General features: G+C 38.3%; 2 protein-coding genes across 2 annotated transcripts; both read right to left on the minus strand.

Annotated features, from left to right (window-relative positions):
* Nucleotides 1-2,644: 2,644 nt before the first annotated feature.
* On the minus strand, nucleotides 2,645-3,900 carry bsx (brain-specific homeobox). Its single transcript, XM_029625998.2, has 3 exons — nucleotides 3,648-3,900; nucleotides 2,986-3,176; nucleotides 2,645-2,887 (listed from the first exon to the last, which is right to left on the minus strand). Exons 1-3 carry the CDS (start codon nucleotides 3,898-3,900, stop codon nucleotides 2,645-2,647), a joined length of 687 nt encoding a protein of 228 aa, XP_029481858.1.
* Nucleotides 3,901-6,074: 2,174 nt separating this feature from the next.
* LOC115104648 (lens fiber membrane intrinsic protein-like) lies at nucleotides 6,075-21,265 on the minus strand. The gene is made up of 5 exons (XM_029625999.2): nucleotides 21,115-21,265; nucleotides 19,862-20,050; nucleotides 19,180-19,329; nucleotides 7,917-8,051; nucleotides 6,075-7,390 (listed from the first exon to the last, which is right to left on the minus strand). Exons 2-5 carry the CDS (start codon nucleotides 20,034-20,036, stop codon nucleotides 7,329-7,331), a joined length of 522 nt encoding a protein of 173 aa, XP_029481859.1. The 5' UTR covers nucleotides 20,037-20,050; nucleotides 21,115-21,265; the 3' UTR covers nucleotides 6,075-7,328.
* Nucleotides 21,266-23,884: the final 2,619 nt, after the last annotated feature.

Consider the following 23,884-nt stretch of genomic DNA (forward strand, 5'->3'; position numbering starts at 1 on the left):
GTCCAGAAACATACATCTCTTTCCCATAAAACGATTGTTTTCATTTTCTGATTAGTTTTCGTTGGGAAGACAGATAAAGCGTTTTTATCAAAAATCAATTACTTTCGCATGTGAAAACACAGAATCCTATTCATGAATCATTGTGCTTAATTTACGTCACTTTTGTTTTGAGCCGATTACGCCGTGGGCTTTGAAGGGGGCACTTTGTTCACGCCAGAGATGCAGCCCGTTCCGAAACGAAAGCAATCAACTTTCATCCGGTGCAAAACACGCCTGCCCGGGCGCCCGGGACAGATTATTCGAATCCCCTCACTGGTGCCGGTGTGCCTCGTCAGCCTTTTGTGCGCGTCTTCTCTTACTGCTCCTTTCAAGACATGTGGTGATCCAGTAGGCCTAGCAGTAACCAATAATAGCCTAACTCAAGCTCAATAAAAATCATGACAATGTTTATGAATAGCTACCGCTCTACGTTTACATGCAACAACTATTTGTTATTGTATGATGAAATATTTATTTTATTCCACAGCGGGGTCCCAGCTACCAAGGCGTCTACCACAGCATGAGCAAATTTAACAGATAGCCTCCGATTAACATCTCCTCCACTGCTAAGTGACTCCTGTAGTAGTGGTTCTGGTCCATGGCCTCGTTTCCCAGAGCCTTCGTAGCGTTAAGATCTTACGATGTATCTTTAGTAGCCGGGCTGTTTAACATAGCCTTTGTTAGTAACGTGATTCTTAATTAAAAACCTTCACACATCTCTGAGTGATCCAGACTATTCGTAGAGCAGCCAAAGTGCATCGTTAGATGCTGTTTGGCCCTTCTGCATCACTTTATCCACAGAAGATCTCCGCTAAACATTGAATCAAGATTATTATATCTGTCTGACTGACCGAAATAACCTCAGAACGAAGTTGACTACAATTACAAAGCTCACAGTGTTTGCACTTGTTACAAAAAAGTGAAAGATTAAACGATGCTTCAAATAAAAACCGACATGACTTCGTTAAACGATAAATAGGCTACATGTGCCTATTTCAATCATATTGAGTTACATTTTGTCAATAGGCTACTGTCTGTAATTGTAGCTTCAATACGGTTCATGATGTGTGACAAGATGTGCGCAGTGATATGCCAATCTGTTAGTTAGTGCATTAGTTTTGGGTAAGCATAATTAGCCGCCTCAATATTTGCAGCAACAGGTGGTAATATTTCTCTAGGAGCTGATCCTTCGTTGGTAAATTTGAATAATTATAATGTTAAGGTAGATTTGAATGAAGAAAGCTGATCTGAGAGCAGCGCTACTTTTCTTTCGAGCCTATCAATATCGACACATGGTCTAATGACGCACTTAGCGAACGGCTTCTCTACGTGCATGTTTGGGAAAAACTGTTTGGCTCGTAAATAACGATGCATTGGGTAGCCTACGATCATCACAATTCTTAAATTACACCGAAACTGGGAAACGAGGCCCTGATTCTTCAAGCAGGTGGGTTATTTTAGTAAAACGCTATTACAACTGACCTCTCAGAATACGGCCGGGGAATTTCCTGTAAGCCTAAGGTTGGCTATGTGAATGTCGAAAGGCCTATGCAAAATAATAGGCTACTTAAAAATATTCTTATAACCATAATTCGTAGGTATTATTAATTAATGATCATTATTCGAAATATTATTAAAGTACAAAGAGGTCGTAGAATCGGACTGCCAGGAAATAATCATTGGCTATAATTGCTTTTCAAAAGTAGGGTTAGGCATACTTCCGAAATATAATGAGTTATGGATAAGTATTCCAAGAAACTATTTCAATGAAATACACAAATATTCTATTCAAATAGTTAAATCTCTAGTGTCCTATAAAGATTGACTTATTGACTATTAGCTAACTAATACTAAAGTATTAATGGCATTAAATTGAAACATTGGTCCGTTCATCCAAGTTTATAGGAAAATGCAACTGCAATCCCTTAGCCTAATAATAAACCGGCAAATGTACATGATAAATGGTACAGGCTAAACAATTAGTTATGTTTATCATGCACGTTTTAATAGTAAAGCAATAACACTTCAAAGGGCATATGCTGCAACATACTTCGATTACCAGAACGAAAGTGCAAAAAAAAAGGGTAAAAATGTGACATGCTGAAATTAAGAGCTAAGTTGTTTTTGTTTATCAAAGTAGGAACATACAAATGTATTTTCTCACAGATTGTCTCCCAAAATAATCAACTGGTCCTGCATGGGTAAACGTAAGTCGTCTGCATAACTGGTGGCTTCAAACATTCACCAAAAAACTATCTTAAGATGAAAATGACTGTTTTTTGTTTGATTCGAAAATGATATTAATAATAATGATAATAATATCCTAATAATGAACATGGCTTCAGATTATATTTTGTAGGCCTATGTACAATTGTTTGACATGACTCATTTTACACAGCCACGGAAAATATAAATATAGACAGCCTAAAGGGAATGTGTAGTGAGTGACATATTACGCATATACGAATAAATAATACTTTCCATTATTGTCATTGATTTGTTTAAAAAAGCAATATATTTCATATGTAGCCTAAAATACACGATTCAATATTGACATTTACACTGGGTTATGGCTATTTGTTTTTAAAACAACTTGCCACTTGCACTATAGTGAACGTTCTGGCGAGCAAATATCATCCTCGATATCAACATCGTCCTCATTTTCCTCTAACATGTATGAGTCTGGGTCGATTCCACTGGTAACATCATCTGTGTTTTTTTCGTTGAGTTCACTCTCACTTGAGTTCTCCATGGATCTATCTATGTCATTCGGATTTTTCTGGTCGTCTTGTGTTTTCCTCAGTTGCTTTTTATGCTTCATCCTTCTGTTTTGAAACCATGTTTTCACCTGTGTGACAAAGGTGGAATATTTCATAAACTTGCTTTGCAGCACAATGCGACCATCCCGAAAGGTACGATTAGTGTGATGTAGTTTAGGTTTCTTACCTGGGTTTCCGAGAGACTTAAGGCTGTTGCCAACTCCACTCGTTCTGGTGTGGATAGGTACCGTTGTATCTCAAATCTCTTTTCCAGACCAGATAGTTGCGAATCCGAGAAGACCGTTCTCGCCTTCCTTCGTCTGCAATGCTTGCCCGGTAACTCCGGATGATGCTGAAATAACCCCGGCATTTGCATCCCTGTGAAATATATAAGGCATTCAACATTGAAATTGCAACACAACTTTTGCAATTATATTAAGAGTTTAATTGTTAAGTTAAATTCAATGTACTCCATGCAATTTCTTCACACTGTAGAATATTACTTTAGGCCTCGTTATATTTAGCACAACATTATATAATGGAGTATGATTTTTTTTCTGATTGAGTTGGATTTATTCGAAAACGTTTTGCACTAACTTTTACGCATAAATTGGCCAATGTACCTGTTGCAAAACGCCCAAGACCACTCCATCGTTTTGTCAGGCTGTTAGGATTGGTAGACTACTAAAATGGAAATTATACATGCACCAACATTATGAAATAACATCCTTTTGGAATTAAATCATTATAGGCCTAATGAAATGTCGACGTTGTCTTAGCTGTTCTTGCACTCTGTAACTGCCTTCACTTCATTGAATGCATGAACCAATCCAGTGCCTTCCTACTTACCAGACGTGAAGAAATACTGGTGATGGTCCGGCTTGTGTAGATGATGGTGCGGGTGAGGCGCTAGTATCGGAGTGGGCATCAGTGGGTATCCATATTCTAGGAGAGGCATCCGGGAAGCCAGAGAGCTTGAGAACGGCAAGTGGAATACCTCTCTCAGGGGCTTTGGTTTGTGTAATAAAATATCTTCGATGAAGAACGACGTTGACCTCTGGGCTGGCATCTGAGGCACCGGGGACGTGTAGTTCAGATTCATCTTATATCTCTGAAAACACCTTCACAATTGAGTCCGTGTGGTGTTGATTTTCTGTGCACCCTAACAAACCAAGGAAGAGAAGCACTAAACTTCTTGCCTCCGTCTCCTCAGTCTCAAACGCTAGAATGGTCGTCTGTGTGGCAGCCAGTGAGTGGTGCCAGGTAGATTAGCCTACTATTTATTCAGAGGGAGGTAGATTACTATTTATCCAAGTGGAGCGACTGTGGCAAATTATAAAACTGATATGTAATCAGCCAATAGCACGCCGGTGGGGCGGAGAATGGAATTAGTTGTGTATGGATTAATGATTGTGACGACGGAGAGGGAGGGTCGCTCGCCATGGTGCTGAAACAGTCTTCCCACCGGAGCCCTGCAGTCTTTCCCTCCTGCACCTCAGTCAAAATTGCTTTCATTCGTCCCCTTTCCAGTGAATATAAACTATAGACATATATCCTACTGTTTTAGGCCGTTAGACTATTATTTATATTGTCATATTACCAGTGTTTTTTTTAAATAAACAACATCAACGTTTATAACAAGGCATATGCTACACAATTAGGCAACACGAATGATTAACAACTGGAGGTGATTTGTATAACGTTTCACTTTCTACATATAGCATATCTTATCATGTTTAAATGACCTCAATAGGTGGGATTGCAGTTGGCATCCCCAAATATACAACAGAAAACTAACATTTACTGATCTGAATAGCATTTTATTTTTGTGCAACAGTTCCTACCTGTTGTTTCCCTAATACCTAGTAGGGTGTCTGTCTCCTACTATCTTTTCATAGTCATCCCCCGGATCACTGATGCTGGGGGATGACAGGTGTATTTGCTAATTCCGCCATAAATTGGCTGTAATTGTTGGTATTAAAATCTGGGAGAGTACAAGTGGTGCTCCTGCGCCATTTAAGCGACGGAAGCCTTAATTTGTTGATATCGTGTTGTCATCACATTTCCAATCACGCTAGCTAATGTGAAAGTGTCTTAATGCAGGCAGTATTCTCGCTGCAATGCTATTAGGCAATTAGGGGAGATGTTAGAGCGGAAGTAGTAATCCTTGGGCGCGAGGACAGGATTTCCATTTGATCAGGTAGGCATAACAAATGAATTACTGAATTCAATTACTCACGAAAGTGCATTACTGCGCCAAATCTAAAACACGTCCTCCATATGCATGAGCTTATATAAGGAAAATACGTGTAGACCTAGCAAATTACTCAAAATGTGAGTTTAAAGATTGTGGAAATGTGACAGATTTAGACACTGTTTTAGTTTGTGTTTCTTTCCCTGAGTCCATACATCATAGAGTACACTTTTATGGCTACCACACAATTAGACAGTTGAACGAGTGAAATGGAAGAGTGAACAGAGACATTAAGTGATGTAAATATAACATGACTTGAAGAGCTTACTTAGCTCACTTTGGTAATGCTCACGATGCCTATTTTATTATATATATATATATATATATTTTACATATGGCCTATCTGTAGAAGGCTATTTGGATAAACATCTGTTGAAGATAATTGGCCTATAGGACAAATGATCTGTCTGAAAAAAACTTGCAAAGCATTTTAGGCCTATTATTTTAAATGTCAAAGTCTTTCCAGATAAATTGTGGACTAATATGCGAAGGCCTCGGATGCACGTGCATCTCCTCTATCCTTAAAGGGACATCAGGGTAACTAGTTGCTTTTAGATGAAAATTAGAAAGTAATTGAACAAATGACAATTACATCCTCTTTGCACGGATAGTCAATAGGATCCGTTCCGTTCTTAAGGTGGGGTTAAGCTGCTTTAACAGCCAACTTCATCAAGTAAAATGTGGTGCCTGGGAGCCATTGCGTCACTCTAAAGTAAGTGGCGTATTATTTTCGTTCGATAAGAGGCTTGCAGCATTGCATTTTGGTAATACGTCGGTTAGCTTCAAAGACGACGGGTCATTCTTAGCAGTTACAATATTTATTGATCTGGTAACAAGAGAAATCAAATTCAATCTAGTGGAAATAAGTAGTTTTTGTTGTTGTTGCAATTCATCTTTGTTTCATGTCAGGGTTAACATCACGCACCAGTGGCTCGGGCGCATGGATAGGTTATATTAGATCATTACGTTTCAGTGACTTTTTGGCATCAATAAGATGATTGATTGTGAAACACCAGAGGACATTGTTATGTCATATTAATTTAATATGTGTCAATTTTTCCAACACATTTATCTCAAAACATGGTCCTATAGGCCTAAACCAGCATTTCCCAAACTCGGTCTGGGGACCCCAAAGGGTGCACATCATGTTTTTTGCCGTAGCACTACACAGCTGATTTAAATATTCAACTCATCCTCAAGCTTGAATATTTGAATCAGCTGTGTAGTGCTAGGGCGAAAAACTAAATGTGCACTCCTTGGGGTTCCCAGGTTTGAGTTTGAGAAACGCTGGCCTAAACATTTCTGACATCCATCAATTAACTCCGGTCAATGTTTAACCAATCGAAGTGACATCTTCACACAAATTTCACACACAATATGGCTGTGTTTTCACAGGCAGCCCAATTCTGATATTTTGCCTTAATTATTGGCAAAAGAGCTGATCTGTTTGGTCAATAGAGCAATTAGTGGGAAAATAATCAGAATTTGCCTGCCTGTGTAATCGCAGCCTACAGTATGTGTTTTGCGAATATGTATACCTGGCACCAGTGCATCATCTTGCATGCAATATATTTGGCTTCCTTGTAAGCCTATATGACATCTGGGTCTTCCACTTAACCAATCCTGTTAGCCTGGACAAAATATAATTCATAATGTTGTACAAGAATGCCTGCCACAAGAACACAACATTGGTGTATGATCCAAACACATACATGTTTTTTTTATACATAGTTCAACATAGCAACTTGTTGTGTATCCCCTACATACTATACTAAAATAATTTGAAGATGTACACATGAAAAATACTATGTTTTTCTAATGTAGGCTGACCCTGGACAGTAATGTTATATAATTTCTTGATGCCTCCCAAACTCTGCTAAAGTGCTAACTAGGTTGTTATAGCTATTCCACAATATGGATTGTCATACCTGGAGACAGTGCATCTGTCACAATTTCTTTTAGGTACTTGGATCACTTAACTTGACCAGATCTGGGATAGTTTGTCTGTATATATCATATCAGACCTGTAGAGTCAAAATGGGCAATATGTCTGACGTGTAAAAATGGGCCATACAAATATAAAAGAACAAGCATTTAATCATTGAAAAGGTGACACGTTTACCCCCAACGTCCTTTATTCATATCATTTCAATTCTATAATCCATGTTCCAAAAGTAAATAGTGGGTTGATCCATCTTGACTCTCAAATACGGGGAACAGCCACAAGTTAGTGGCTCTCAAAATCATAAGAAATTGATGATCATTTCTGAAGTCTTCTAGTGAGAGTTTGAGTTTCTGGGGCATTCGTGCATCCGATAGGCACACATATAGAATATACCTTTATAAAAAAAAGACAAAGACATCATGTTGTACTTTTGCGCGCACACACACATACATTGAAGGACCTAGACCAAAATGATATAAAACACAATTCAGCTGCCATTAAAGATTCTATATGCCAAAAAAGCAGATAGTCTGTAAGGAGATTGAAGCATGTTGAAGTAAATAGGAGCTGTACATATTCAGTCTGGAATCGATGTAGCACACATTTGTTCTCAATGAATTACCTGGCTGAATAAAGGTTAAATAAATCTAACAAAAATATATTATTCCTTTATAATACTCTTGGGTCCGTATTCACAAAGCATCTCAGAGTAGGAATGCTGATTTATGATCGGCCCCCCCTTTTATTCATTATGATTAAAAGGCAAACCTGATCCTAGATCAGCAGTCATTTGCTCTGAGACACTTTGTGAATATGGGCCCTGGATTGACCATGGACTATAATACATTTTCTTAAATAAAACATTTGTTCACAACTGAATGTTATGTGGGGAGTGTGACCAGTGATGTCTTGGTTTTACCTGAAAAGAAGGTTAGCACCACTGACACCCAGCCGATGATGTAGGACCAGGAGAACCTCCAGTTGCCATAGCGTTTACCATAGTAATTAATCGTCACACCAGTGTATACTGCCATTGCTAGCAACACGAAAAAGCCTGGAGAGAGAGAGGAGATCAAACTACTTAATGTAACATTACATAATTTAATGATGGCATCCACAGGCATCCATGTTTTTGCATTCTTTGATTCTTAAGAGTTTCATGCGTTAGGTTTTAACATGGAAATTATTATGCACAATCATTTAGTGAACAGTTTGCATTGGGGGAGGCCCTGTGTTAAACTCACCTGCATGTAATTCTCACAGAAACCACTTTATGTCACCTCATATCCCCCCCAGCTGCCTCTACTTTTGCTCAACTAAACATTTCATCTGTCTCATTTCAACTTGGGAAGTCACTCCAACAAAACGAGGATGAGGTACATTGATCTTATATTTGTTATTTAGACATTTAGTTATATTTAATCTAATGAAGTTAAATCTGTAAACATTTGTGTATATATACACAGTGCCTTGCGAAAGTATTCGGCCCCCTTGAACTTTGCGACCTTTTGCCACATTTCAGGCTTCAAACATAAAGATATAAAACTGTATTTTTTTGTGAAGAATCAACAACAAGTGGGACACAATCATGAAGTAGAACGACATTTATTGGATATTTCAAACTTTTTTAACAAATCAAAAACTGAAAAATTGGGCGTGCAAAATTATTCAGCCCCTTTACTTTCAGTGCAGCAAACTCTCTCCAGAAGTTCAGTGAGGATCTCTGAATGATCCAATGTTGACCTAAATGACTAATGATGATAAATACAATCCACCTGTGTGTAATCAAGTCTCCGTATAAATGCACCTGCACTGTGATAGTCTCAGAGGTCCGTTAAAAGCGCAGAGAGCATCATGAAGAACAAGGAACACACCAGGCAGGTACGAGATACTGTTATGAAGAAGTTTAAAGCCGGATTTGGATACAAAAAGATTTCCCAAGCTTTAAACATCCCAAGGAGCACTGTGCAAGCGATAATATTGAAATGGAAGGAGTATCAGACCACTGCAAATCTACCAATACCTGGCCGTCCCTCTAAACTTTCAGCTCATACAAGGAGAAGACTGATCAGAGATGCAGCCAAGAGGCCCATGATCACTCTGGATGAACTGCAGAGATCTACAGCTGAGGTGGGAGACTCTGTCCATAGGACAACAATCAGTCGTATATTGCACAAATCTGGCCTTTATGGAAGAGTGGCAAGAAGAAAGCCATTTCTTAAAGATATCCATAAAAAGTGTCGTTTAAAGTTTGCCACAAGCCACCTGGGAGACACACCAAACATGTGGAAGAAGGTGCTCTGGTCAGATGAAACCAAAATTGAACTTTTTGGCAACAATGCAAAACGTTATGTTTGGCGTAAAAGCAACACAGCTCATCACCCTAAACACACCACCCCCACTGTCAAACATGGTGGTGGCAGCATCATGGTTTGGGCCTGCTTTTCTTCAGCAGGGACAGGGAAGATGGTTAAAATTGATGGGAAGATGGATGGAGCCAAATACAGGACCATTCTGGAAGAAAACCTGATGGAGTCTGCAAAAGACCTGAGACTGGGACGGAGATTTGTCTTCCAACAAGACAATGATCCAAAACATAAAGCAAAATCTACAATGGAATGGTTCAAAAATAAACATATCCAGGTGTTTGAATGGCCAGGTCAAAGTCCAGACCTGAATCCAATCGAGAATCTGTGGAAAGAACTGAAAACTGCTGTTCACAAATGCTCTCCATCCAGCTCGAGCTGTTTTGCAAGGAGGAATGGGAAAAAATGTCAGTCTCTCGATGTGAAAAACTGATAGAGACATACCCCAAGCAACTTACAGCTGTAATCGCAGCAAAAGGTGGCACTACAAAGTATTAACTTAAGGGGGCTGAATAATTTTGCACGCCCAATTTTTCAGTTTTTGATTTGTTAAAAAAGTTTGAAATATCCAATAAATGTCGTTCCACTTCATGATTGTGTCTCACTTGTTGTTGATTCTTCACAAAAAAAGACAGTTTTATATCTTTATGTTTGAAGCCTGAAATGTGGCAAAAGGTCGCAAAGTTCAAGGGGGCCGAATACTTTCGCAAGGCACTGTATATATATCACGGGGGAGCCTAAAGATAAATCATTCACTTGATTAGAGATACTACTTTATCAAAAACTGATTTAAAAATGTAACACTTAAAGTTAGCATGTTAGCATTTTAGCATGTTAGCATGGGCAGTGACACATTTTTTTATTGTTTGTACTTCTATACTTGATTTGAAATGATACATACTGTCAGCTTTAATTTGAGGGTATGTTCATCCATAAAATGTGAACCGTTTAGAAAATTACAGCACTTTTTATACATAGTCCTTCCATTTAATGGAACCAAAACTATTTTGACAAATTTACTTACAGTGCCTTCAGAAAGTATTCAAACCCCTTGACCTTTTCCACATTTTGTCAAGTTACAGCCTGAATTTAAAATATATAACATTGAGTTTTATTTGTTCACTTGCCTACACACAATACCCCATAATGTTAAAGTGGAACTGTGTTAAAAAGAATAATTCTACAAATTAATAAAAGATGTTAAGCTGAAATGGCTTGAGTCAGTAAGTATTCAACCCATTTGTTATGGCAAGCCTAAATAAATTCAGGAGTAAACATTTGGGGAACACTTTATATGACACCTAGCATCATAACACACCATGACATGGTCACAACCATGTCATAATATGTCATAACAGCTGATATAACCTGTCATAACATTGTCATAACACTGTCATGACACAGACTTTTTGTGACAAATATTGCAATATTTTATGGCTGGTTATGAGAAAACCTACCACAAAAGGCAAACCATTCCAATCTACTTGTAAATAATATGTTATATAACATTTCCTAAAATTGGCAATTTTTTACCATTGTAATTGTAGACACATTGATGTCCAACATTTGCCTAGCCCAATGCTCTGTCACTGATGACTGGGGTGAATGCAGGAGCAGGACAAAACACCCTCTTTGGGACTTATGACTGACATATGGTCATGTAAGTGCTGTATAAGCCTGTCTGGCTTATATTATTAGCCTTACAGCAACAACACATTTTCTGTGATAGATTCTATAAAGGTCCATATTTTGGAATCAAAGTTAGTTTGTTCACAACAATTTTATTGTAGTCCTCCATGGTGTTGCTTTAATATACATGTATAATTAGTGCTACCACTAGGGGGAGACATTCTAACTGTTAGCAGCAGGCACGCCCCTCATTCATTGGAAGAAGAGAAACAGGATGGAAGCCCAGTGGAAAATGTTTAATTGTCCATGTCTCATTAATCTTGTCTTCTGTTTTATAACATTTATAAACATTTATAGCGATAACATGTTTATTACAAAATCATGAGTTTTCTTGTCATTTTGATGGATAATTTATGTGTTTTGACAGTGAAAATGGAGTGAGATTTTCCACTTCATATGAGCTAGCTAGCTTTGTATGTAAGTCCATGAGACAAGATGACATCTCGGGTTAAATGTGTTTTCGTTAAAACATTTTGGCTCTTAAATGGTTTTATTTTTTGACAAAAGATGGCTTGTATTAAGTGTATTTACATGAGTACATATGAAGCACGCTAATGATATGTATTTAAGAAGGTTACTTTTTAATGAAATGTGTATCTAACAGGGGTGCTGTGAGCGTTATTTAAGAGGTAGGGTTCCAGAAGTTTTGGAAGATGGGCAGGGACTCAGCTGTCCTGACTTTAAGGGGAAGGTTGTTCCACCATTGGGGTGCCAGGACACAGAAGAGCTTTGACTGGGCTGAACTTGAGTTGCCCTCCCGTAGGGGTGGGAGGGCAAAGAGACCAGAGGTGGCAAAACGTGCTCGGGTTGGGATGTAGGGTTTGAGCATAGCCTTAAGGTAAGGTGGGGCAGTTCCCTTTGCTGCTCCGTAGGCAAGAACCAGGGTCTTGAAGATGATGGAAGCCAGTGGAGGAGCAGGTGACATGGGAGAACTTAGGCAGGTTGAACTCCAGGCGGACTGAGGCATTCTGGATAAGTTGCAGGGGTTTGATGGCACAAGCGGGGAGCCCAGCTAACAGAGAGTTGCAGTAGTATAGATGGGAGATGACAAGTGCCTGGATTAGGACCGGCGCCGCTTCCTGTCTGAGGAAAGGTCGTACTCTATGGATGTTGTAGAGCATGAACCCGCAGAAGCGAGACACTGCTTTGATGTTTGCAGAGAATGACAGGGTGTTGTCCAGGGTCACACCAAGGTTCTTTCCACTCTGAGGTGGACACTGTGGAGTTATCAACTGTGATGGAGACTTGGAGCAAGCCTTCCCCAGGAGGAAGAGCAGCTCCGTTTTGTCGAGGTTGAGCTTAATGTGGTGAGCTGACATCCAAGCTGAGATGTCTGCCAGGCACACAGAGATGCGTGTCGCTACCTGGGTGTTGCTGTTGTTTTTTTGTCATCCTATTTTTTTGAAATTGTATGACACTGTCACCATAAAGCATTATGACCATCCTGTGTCACTTTACTTGGACTAAGAAAATACACTTTATGACACTGTCATGAAGCATTATGACCAGAGTTGGGAAGTAACAGATTATATGTAAACTCTAACTGTAATCTGTTACTTTACCCGCAAAAATATTGTAATCAGATTAGATACTTTTGAAAAACGAGTTGATTACTTTGAGGATTACTTTTGAATCCCAAAAGGGTGTTTGCATAAAAAAAAATCTTTGACACTTTTCTGTTTTCTCAATGTGATTCAAATCAGCATTTAAAAAATGTGCACGTTTAAATTTGTTCAATGTGAGCGAGTCTGACCATAAGTCAGAGACCAATAGGCTTTTGTAGGCTACAGTCCAAGCTATGCCTTCCAATGGTGCGACTGCTGTCGGCATCCAAAGATTATCCAACTTGAATAAACACTTGGAGGTAAGGATGACAGCAATGGTTAAGTCTATGGCGATACGGATATCACTTATTATTGATATCTACACAGCGCATTGATGTGAATCACACTGCTGCTCTCTCATTTAGCTATTTGTGCCTTACGGCTTGTGATTGTTGTGGATGGCTGTTCACAAATCTAAATTTGCATTTGAACCCAATAATACAAGAAGTTTAAACTGCCTAACAATCATTGTTTTTGAAACCAGTGGACAGCTAGTGAAAAATGCACTCTTTCAACAGCTGCATAGTGCGAATCCCAGCCTATTGAATAAAAGTGTGGCTTTTGTTGCTTAATCTAATTCATGTTGATAAAAAAAATCCATAGGCCTAATGGACACATGCTCAAACTCACACAGTTTTGATAGACTGAAAGGGGAAATCTGTAGTTGCTACATCCATTTTTGGACTTAATTATATATACTGTACACTACCGTTCAAAGTTTGGGGCCACTTGGAAATGTCCTTGTTTTTGAAAGAAAAGCACATTGTTAATGTTGTAAATGACTATTGTAGCTGGAAATGGCTGATTTTTAATGGAATATCTACATAGGCATATAGAGGCCCATTATCAGCAACCATCACTCCTGTGTTCCAATGGCATGTTGTGTTAGCTAATCCAAGTTTATAATTTTAAAAGGCTAATTGATCATTGGAAAACCATTTTGCAATTATGTTAGCACAGCTGAAAACTGTTGTGCTGATTAACGAAGCAATAAAACGGATCTTCTTTAGACTAGTTGAGTATCTGGAGCATCAGAATTCACTGGTTTGATTAGAGGCTCAAAATGGCCAGAAAGAAATCACTTTCTTCTGAAACTCATCAGTCTATTCTTGTTCTGAGAAATGAAGGCTATTCCATGCGAGAAATTGCCAAGAAACTGAAGATCCCATACAATGCTGTGTACACCAGTCTCAATGTCAACAGTGAAGAGGCGACTCCCGGATGATGGCTTTCTTGGCAGAGTTGCAAAGAAAAATCCATATCTCAGACTGGCCAATAAAAATAAAAGATTAAGATTGTCAAAAGAACACAGACACTGGACAGAGGAACTCTGCCTAGAAGGCCAGCATCCCGAAGTCGCCTCTTCACTGTTGACGTTGAGACTGGTGTTTTACGGGTACTATTTAATTAAGCTGACAGTTGAGGACTTGTAAGGCGTCTGTTTCTCAAACTAGACACTCTAATGTACTTGTCCTCATGCTTAGTTGTGCACCGGGGCCTCCTACTCCTCTTTCTATTCTGGTTAGAGACAGCTTGCTGGTTAGAGACAGTAGTACACAGCGTTGTACGAGATTTCCAATTTCTTGGCAATTTCTCGCATGGAATAGCCTTAATTTCTCAAAACAATAGACTTAACGAGTTTCCGAAGAAAGTTCTTTGTTTCTGGTCATTTTGAGCCTGTAATCGAACCCACAAATGCTGATGCTCCAGATATTCAACTAGTCTAAAGAAGGCCGGTTTAATTGCTTTGTTAATTAGAACAACAGTTTTCAGCTGCAATTCGCCTTTTAAAATTATAAATTTGGATTAGCTAACACAACGTGCCATTGGAATAATGGTGCCATTGGAATAATGGGCCTCTGCACGCCTATTTTCTTTTAACCTTTATTCTACTAGGCATGTCAGTTAAGAACAGATTCTTATTTTCAATGACTGCCTAGGAACAGTGGGTTAACTGCCTGTTCAGGGGCAGAACGACAGATTTTTGTACCTTGTCAGCTCGGGGTTTTGATATTGCAACCTTCAGGTTACTAGTCCAACGCTCTAACCACTAGGCTACCCTGCCGCCTATGTAGATATTCCATAAGCAAATCAGTTGTTTCCAGCTACAATAGTCATTCACAATGTCTACACTGTATTTCTGATCAGTTTGATGTTATTTTAATGGACAAAAAATGGGCTTTTCTTTAAAAAACAAGGACATTTCTAAGTGACCCCTTTTGAACGGTGGTGTATATCCATTGATTCTTGAAGAATATAACTTATAAATGCCTCATGAGCTTAGTTCAACGGTCACATTCCATGACAACCCAAAATATAAGCTTGTTTTTCACCAATGTTTGTAAACATTGTAAATGTAAACAAACATGGTATAGTCATAACATGGTTAAAACAATCATTTTGATGTCATGGAAGGTCGATTAATCTGAACAGAGTCAGCGGCAGCCATTTCGCCATTGTTTCATCTGTGGATTTACCCTTTAAACAGCTGCATATTATCAAGATATCAAAGTGTCACCAACATAAAGGTAAACAATAGGCCTATAGCAAATGCAGCATATGGCATTCATTTTTCACATGTAAATAACATGTTTCAGTAGTGCTCAAAGCAGGCCATTCCATGAGCGCAGCATTTATTTTTCAAATCAATGAGCCCAATCAGTTCTCCATGACATCAAAATCATAAACAACAGAGTAGGGCTGGCTAATAAGTCCTTAGTTTTGGGGTTATGCTCAGGTAAAACAATTTTGCTAATCTATACTTCCATATTTCCAAGTCCTATTCTTGAAGGTCAAGGGGTTGTTTATCAGAATGACTGAAATTCTGATAGACTTTGGTTTTGAATGTAAATATATAATTTCACTATTATATGTAGTAAAAAGAGAAGAGTTAGAAGAAGCCTACATAACCAAACCATAAAGTAGAATTGAACATCCATATATGGCCAGCTATGTAAACTTAAACATTGATTTATCCTGCAATAGATGTCGTTCAATTGGTAACATACATTTTTGCCTTCTTCTAATGGCTCTTTAGGGGAAAGTAATCTGTAACTGAATGTAATCAGATTACGTTACTGAGTTTGGGTAATCCAAAAGTTACATTACTGATTACAATTTTGGACAGGTAACTAGTAACTGTAATCAATTACATTTAGAAAGTAACCTACCCAACCCTGATTATGACCATCTTGTGTCACTTTACTTGGACTAAGAAAATACACTTTATAGCACTGTCAAGAAGCATTATGACCATCATAATCCTATAAACCAGATAGGTCTATCATATACATGCCCTTATGTCAGGCATCAGTCACAAAGAGGGTGTATTTTCCTGCTCCTAAAATCTGCTCCTGCATTCATCCCAGTCATCAGAAACAGAGCATTGGGATAGGTGCATGTCTAACATCAATGTATGCACAATTACAATGATAATGTAATATGGTAAATTTCAGAAAATGTTATATAACAATCATACTGTTTACAAGTAGGCTATGGTGTAATGGAAAGGTTTTCCTTGTGTGGTAGGTTTTGTGGGTTTTGACACTCTTATGTAGGTGTCATAACCAGCCATAAAATAATGCAATATATGTCACAACAGGTCTAAATATATGTGTCATGACAGTGTTATTACAATATTGTGACAGGATATGTTAAGTTTTGTCAGCTGTTATGACATATTATGACATGGTTATAACCGTGGCATAACGTGTTGTGACGCTAGGAGCGAAATAAAGTGTTACCAAAATTTGCTTAAGGCATAGGGGGCAGCATTTTCACTTTTGGATAAATAGCGTGCCCAATTTCAACTTCCTGCTACTCATGCCAAGAATATAAGATATGCATATTATTAGTAGATTTGGTTAGAAAACACTCTGAAGCTTCTAAAACTGTTTGAATCATGTCTGTGAGTATAACAGAACTTATGTAGCAGGCAAAACCCCGAGGACCAACCTTTCAGATATTTTTTTAGGTCTCTGTCTGTTCAGTGAGTTCTCATGGGCAAACAATATTTCTTAGGAACTTGTTTTCAGTTCCTACCGCTTCCACTGGATGTCACCAGTCTTTGGAATGTGGTTGAGGTTATTCCTTTGTGCAATGAAGAAGTACGGCCATCTAGGAACTGCGTAACACTGTTGAGAGTTGCGCAAGACTTGAAAAGTAGCTTGGTTTGTTGTGTTCCTGTATTGAACACAGATAGACCTGTCTTCAATTTGATCGATTATTAACGTTTAAAAATACCTAAAGTTGCATTACAAGAGTAGTTTGAAATATTTTGGCAAAGTTCATAGGCAACTTTTGAAATATTTTGTAGTGACGTTGGGCATTTTGGAAGCAGTTTTTTTCCTGGATCAAACGCGCCAAATAAATTGACATTTTGGATATATATGGACGGAATTAATTGAACAAAAGGACCAATTGTGATGTTTATGGGACATATTGGAGTGCCAACAAAAGAAGCTCGTAAGGCATGTTTTATATTTTATTTCTGCGTTTTGTGTAGCGCCTGCAGGGTTGAAATATGCTACCCTCTTTGTTTACTGTTGTGCTATCATCAGATAATAGCTTCTTATGCTTTCGCCGAAAAGCCTTTTAAAAATCTGACATGTCGTCTGGATTCACAACGAGTGTAGCTTTAATTGAGTATCTTATATGTGTGATTTAATGAAAGTTAGATTTTTATATCATTTAAAAAAAAAATTGCAGCGCTGCATTTTCCCTGGCTTTTGCCAAAGTGGGACGCAAGCGTCCCCTATACCATAAGAAGTTTTAACAAGTCACATAAGTTGCATGGACTCACTCTGTGTGCAACAATAGTGTATCACTACCTCATCTCTGTACCCCACACATACAATTATCTGTAATTTCCCTCAGTCGGGCAGTGAATTTCAAACACAGATTCAACCACAAAGACCAAGGCACCTAAAAAAAAGAATGGTCGATGGGTAAAAAAATAAAATAAAATGAATATCCCATTGAGCATGGTTAAGTTATTAATTACACTTTGGATGGTGTATCAATACACCCAGTCACTACAAAGATGCAGGCGTCCTTCCTAACTCAATTGCCGGAGAGGAAGGAAACCGCTCAGGGATTTCACAATGAGGCCAATGGTGACTTTAAAACAGTTACAGACTTTAATGGCTGTGATAGGAGAAAATGGAGAATGGATCAACAACATTGTAGTTACTCCACTATACTAACCTATTTGATAGAGTGAGAATAAGGAAGCTTGTACAGAATAAAACATATTTCAAAACATGCCTCCTGTTTGCAACAAGGCACTAAAGTAATACTGCAAAAAATGTGGCAACGCAATTCAAAGTGAATACAAAGTGTTATGTTTGGGCAAAATCCAGTACAACACATTACGGAGTATCACTCTCCATATTTTCAAACATAGTAGTGGCTGAATCATGTTATAAGTATACTTGTAATCATTAAGGACTGAGGTGTTTTTCAGGACAAAAAAAGATGGAATGGAATGCAGCTAAGCATAGGCAAAAATCCTAGGGGAAAACCTGGTTCAGTCTGCTTTCCACCAGACACTGGGAGATAAATTCACCTTTCAGCAGGACAATAACCTAAAACACAAGGTCAAATCTACACTGAAGTTTCTTACCAAGAAGACAGTGAATGTTCCTGAGTGGCCAAGTTACAGTTTTGACTTAAATGTACTTGAAAATATTGCTAGACCTGAAAATGGTTGTCTATCAATGTTCAACAACCAATTTGACAGAGCTTGAAGAATTTTGAAAAGAATAATGACAAATGTTGCCCAATCCAGGTGTGGAAAGTGCAACATTGCCAAAGGTGCTTCTACAAAGTGTTGGCCCAGGGGTATGAATACTTATGTGAATTAGACGTGTGCATTTCATTTTCAATACATTTGCAACAATTTCTAAAAACCTGTTTTCACTTTGTCATTATGGGGTATTGTGTGTAGATGGGTGATAAATAAAATGAAGTGAATCCATTTTTAATTCAGACTGTAACACAATAAAAGTTAAGAGGTTTGAATACTTTCTGAAGGCACTCTGTATGTGTATTAAAGTAGTCAAAAGTTTAGTATTTGGTCCCATATTCCTAATGCGCAATGACTACATCAAACTTGTGACTACAAACTTGTTGGATGCATTTGCAGTTGGTTTTAGTTGTGTTTCAGATTATTTTGTGCCAATAGAAATTAATGGTAAATAATATATTGTCATTTTGGAGTCACTTTTATTGTAAATAACAATATCAGATATTTTGGAACACTTCTACATGAATGTGGCTGCTACCATAATTATTGATAATCCTGAATGAATCGTGAATAATTATGAGTGAGAAAGTTACAGAGGCATAAATATCATACACCCACCTAAAAGTTGTGTTCATCATCCAATAAAGTGCATAGATCATCAAATAAGGACAACAACATTACATCACTTCTCACACAGTTACAACAGTGACATGGAAAGAAAAATCAAGCAGTAAAATGTGTAAAATAAGTGAAAATAAGTAAATTAACCAAACTTACATGAGATGAAGAACAATATGCCTGCAGCAAAGGTTTTGTCAAACCTGTCGAAGGACGAGTAGTGGATGAAGGCCATGATGCCGATGATGATGCCCATGAAACACGCCAAGAGGGAGAGGATCATGAGTGCTCGGGTGGCATCCATGTGGGCTGCAGGGGTCAAAGGTTAACAGGGGTCGTCAGGGTACAAGAGTGGCTGACCCTGGCCTGTTCTGACCTGACAAACTACCCATATTGGTAAAACATTTGGATTGTGCTTGGCAAATGATAATCTTATTATGGAAAGCATGCCTTGATGCTTATGCTGTGACTAGGATAATGACACTTTTGTGTCAAAATCACCAATTCAAATGCAATTGTTCACTGATGGATAAGGCGTAAATGCAGTTTAGATACAAAGCATGATATAAGAATAGTTTTAGTCAATGGAAGTTCAAATCAATCCTTTCTGGGGGTTTTCGGGTTACACTTTGCTTCCTGGACTTTGTCTTTTTATAAACAGATGTGGTGTGATTGACATAGCTTCAATCACAACATATCGGGATTCTTAAGTGACAAGCCGTACCAATGACATGGCACAAAAAATTGAAATAGCACCTCTCATTTGTTATGGCTTGTTATGAACAGTTATGAGCTATCACAGTGTTATGACATCATTGTGTGCACTGGCCGTAGTCCTCACCAATACTTTCATTGTGTGTGAAGCATTTCCCCGGCATGCAGTACCGCCACAGGCCCTGATGCATGTAGTTGTTGGAGTGCCGGTACTGAATCCAATAATCGGTTGCCGTGGAAACAATCAGGAGGATGTTCCCCACGCCTGCACAGAACAGCCCTCCGCCCATGAAGCTGTACATCCTGCACCTGCAGACTGACAGAAACACACACACACACATGAGAATGAGGTCACTTAGCATACGGGGGTCAGCTGCGGCCCCCTCTCAACATACACACACACTTCAGGGAGAGAGGGCCAAAGTGTCTGTAATTGCATTGTAATGAACACATCATTTCCACTGGATTGAATCGAGGGGTCACAGGCATGGGTCTACTCTGAGGTCCACTTTGTTCTCTGGGAGATCAGTGGGAAAGGATGGGCCCTCACAGGCACCTTTTATATCATCGAGCTTCACTCAGGGCATCTGCCCAGGATAACTTTGATATTTGATACATGGATTGTCTACTTGTTCCACCTGAAAACAATATTGTCTACCAAACCCTAGTTGTTCTCATTTAAATTTCCCCATGTATTTCAAATTCAATAGATTTACATGGCAGGTTATGTCTAAACGTTGCAAATATAGTATATCCACATTTTAATGCAGATTTTTTTGTGGCTCTATGTATTGTTGTTCTAATAGCAGAATTTGTAAAATACATTAACATTAAATCTGTCATCCCTCTCAATTTCAGCTCCACTTTTCCTCTTACTGTGAGAACAGACACTAATTTGCCATAGATACTCCTATCAATCAGCTATCGGTATTACACTTGCCAGAAGAGGGCAACCTAGTTTATTTTGGTGTCACCCATATGGATTAAATCCATATTACCCTAATATTCCATCCATACCCTATTTACACCAACAAAATGGCTGATTTTACAAAGGTTTATAACTGATTCTACAGGCTAAATATTTGGTCAATATTTCTCACAGTGGTTCAATAACCAGAGTATTCCCAAACACAAATAATGGTATTGCTCTTTTTCCAATATAGCATGTGCCGATATTATCAATGCAAGTTGGTGATATCAACATGTACATCTATATTCTCATGAATTTATGTAGTATAGTCATTCATTTGAATATTTAGAATATAAATCTACATTTATACTGGAAAGAATCAGAGCTTGACTGTCACACACAAACACACAAAATAATTATTTCCAAGATGTCATTATTGCATAAATTCAACCACTCGCTGACGAGCTTACCTTTATTGACCCCTTTTATGAAGACTAAGTGACTCTGTATTGAAGTCGGGTTGCCTGACAAAATACAACAAGGCCCCTATAATGCCAAGACAGGCAGATTTCCAGCAGGCTAATAGCGCTAACGTTTGAGTCGGTGAATAGGGAAACCGGGGATAGAACAAACGGAGAGGGCAGACAAAGGGACCGCGGAGAGCTAGCCAATCAGCGCGAACTAGTTTTGTCGTTTGGGAATCTGCTGAAAAAACAGAAATGTCTAAAGCTGGCAGGTTGAAGTTAATACTGATGACTGGATGGTTTCTATTGAAAGTGGAGGGCTGAAGCAGCTATAGTGGAGAGCAGGCCAGGCGTTAAATCAGAGACTCTGCCTCAACCAGTAGTGCTTATTTTAATTTCCAAAACAAACAAAAGTCACAGAAAATTCAGCAAATATTCTCCCAATTAGTCTTTCCTTGTCCCATTTTTGATTCAAAGGTATTAGTTTATAGATGCAAGCTGTAAGACGTACTCATATCATTTTGTGAGGCATATTCACAATTTCCAGAGATACTCTATATGAGAGTTTACCATGATTGGTTCTATATACAGGCAGGACCATCATTATTTTCATCCTTGATTAAGATGAGCCAAAAAGAAAATAAATAATACAAATACTGAGCAATATTCTATGCATTTTTTTGTTTAAATTATATTATTTTATACAAATACAATTGCTTAGAGAAAGAGATTTTGTTTAACAAATAATACAAACATATCAAGGGGGGGGGGGGGTAAAAATGATTGTGATCCCCGTTTTCAATACTCTAGCACCTTTCCCTTGCAAGGTAACGATGATGAACCTTTTCCTAAAATGTTTTACGAGATTGGATAAGACATTGGGAGGGATATTAGACCATTCTTCCATACAGAATATTTCCAGATCCTTGATATCCTTCGTCTGTGCTTATGGACTGCCCTCTTCAATTCAAACCCATTTTGATTAGTGTTTGGGGTTATTGCCTTGTTGGAAGATCCACTTGTGGCCAAGTGTCAGCCTCCTGGCAGAGGTAACCAACCAGAGGTAATCAAATGTATATAATAGTACTTTCTCTGAGCAATTGTATTAGTATAAAATATAAAATATTATCATTTCCTTTTTTTTAGCATACAATATAGCTATTTATATATAGCAGTTCATTGTATACAGTCTTTTTTGCTAATCTTTATCAACTGTGCCAATAATAATTCATGTTCGACAAAGTTGCACCACTAATAGGTTTGTCAACCAGACAAAGCACTAAAATGTCAAGATATGTTGAACTAAAATGGTGCAGAATATGTCTAAAGAGAACCAATATGTATGAGAACCATGGTCCCCTAACCCCCTTTTCTGGAAATTCACAAATAATTTGGCACCCAACATCCTTTTATCATCTATAGAGGGCCCTGGGGCACCCTCAACACAAAAGGGTATTTCCTGAAAGAAAGAATGTAACACACAGCAATAAAAATGGATGTTTTAATTTGCACACTCAAATGTTATGAATATCTGTGTCTGTAATAAAAACAGGATTCAAAACTTTTGTTTGATTTGAATTGGCCTTACTTTAAAGTTGTAATGGAACCGTTTTTTCTCAAGATCAAATCATTTCTGGGTAACAATGAAGTACCTTGCTGTGATTGTTTTCTTAGCAAAGAGCAATTTCTAAAGCAAGAATTTTGCTAAGACTGTCTGGGAGTGGTCTGCGTGGTGTAGGAGAAAACTGATAACTAGCTGTTATTGGCAGAGAGGTTTGGAACTGTCTTTCTTATTGATCTATTAATTAAGTCATTTACTGCTTGATGATGGCAACATGAAAGGCCAAAACTCCACATCACCAAAACAGGCTGACATTTCAGGCGGTCTTTTCAAGTAGCTCTTACACTAAAAGAGCATGATCATAATTTTCACATTTTCACAGTATTATTCCAAGCTCAGTGTGGAAATATATATCAAACACAGAAAAATCTTAGTTTTGACTGCACTGTGCCTTTAATGCACATTTCTTTAAATTGTACTCTTAAAAACAAGAGAAAAAGCATCAGACTGCTATATCGCTCTCCTCAACCACTGAAGCTCCCCCCAAGTGAGAGAATCAATCATTCGGTAACTCTGCATCGAAAAGATACAAACTGCCCCCAGCATCAAAGCACATTTCCTCTGTATCATTCACCATCATGAGAGATTACAAACAAACACAAACTAGCTAGGCTAGTTGATTGCTCTTTTTAGAATAAGGGTTTGTTTTTCCCTCATATACCCATGCATGTCCGTTACGACTGATCTGCCTCTCCTGTTGGGCCTTCCCTCGTCTCAGCACACACTCACCCTGAAGATGAAAGGAGAAGAGTAGCTCCATTACCTGCATTACAGCAAGTTGCACAGACCAATTGACGACTACAAAATGTCCTGGGAAAAGGATTTCTCCTCCTCATAGATGTGAGTGGCGTACTTACTTCCAACTTCATTTTTATAGACCCCCGCCTATTTTTCTTTCATTTCAACTCAGCAGCCAGGAGGGTATTTGATATCATCCTGCACCATCAAAGTGGACAATATACCTCTGTGCTGGAAGAGAAAATCCATCTTCTACAAATCCATCTAGCTTTTGACAGATGAATGTTGTTATGGAAAGCACACATTTATGCAAGCTGGGGAACGATCAAACAAAATGTTTTAAGAGAGGTCCATAACATGAATGGTTTCATGAGCAATTAGAAATTATAATTTTGGCAAGCTTTGACTGAGAGTTAC

This window comes from Oncorhynchus nerka, linkage group LG22 (assembly GCF_034236695.1).
Source record: "Oncorhynchus nerka isolate Pitt River linkage group LG22, Oner_Uvic_2.0, whole genome shotgun sequence".
Lineage (NCBI taxonomy): Eukaryota > Metazoa > Chordata > Actinopteri > Salmoniformes > Salmonidae > Oncorhynchus > Oncorhynchus nerka.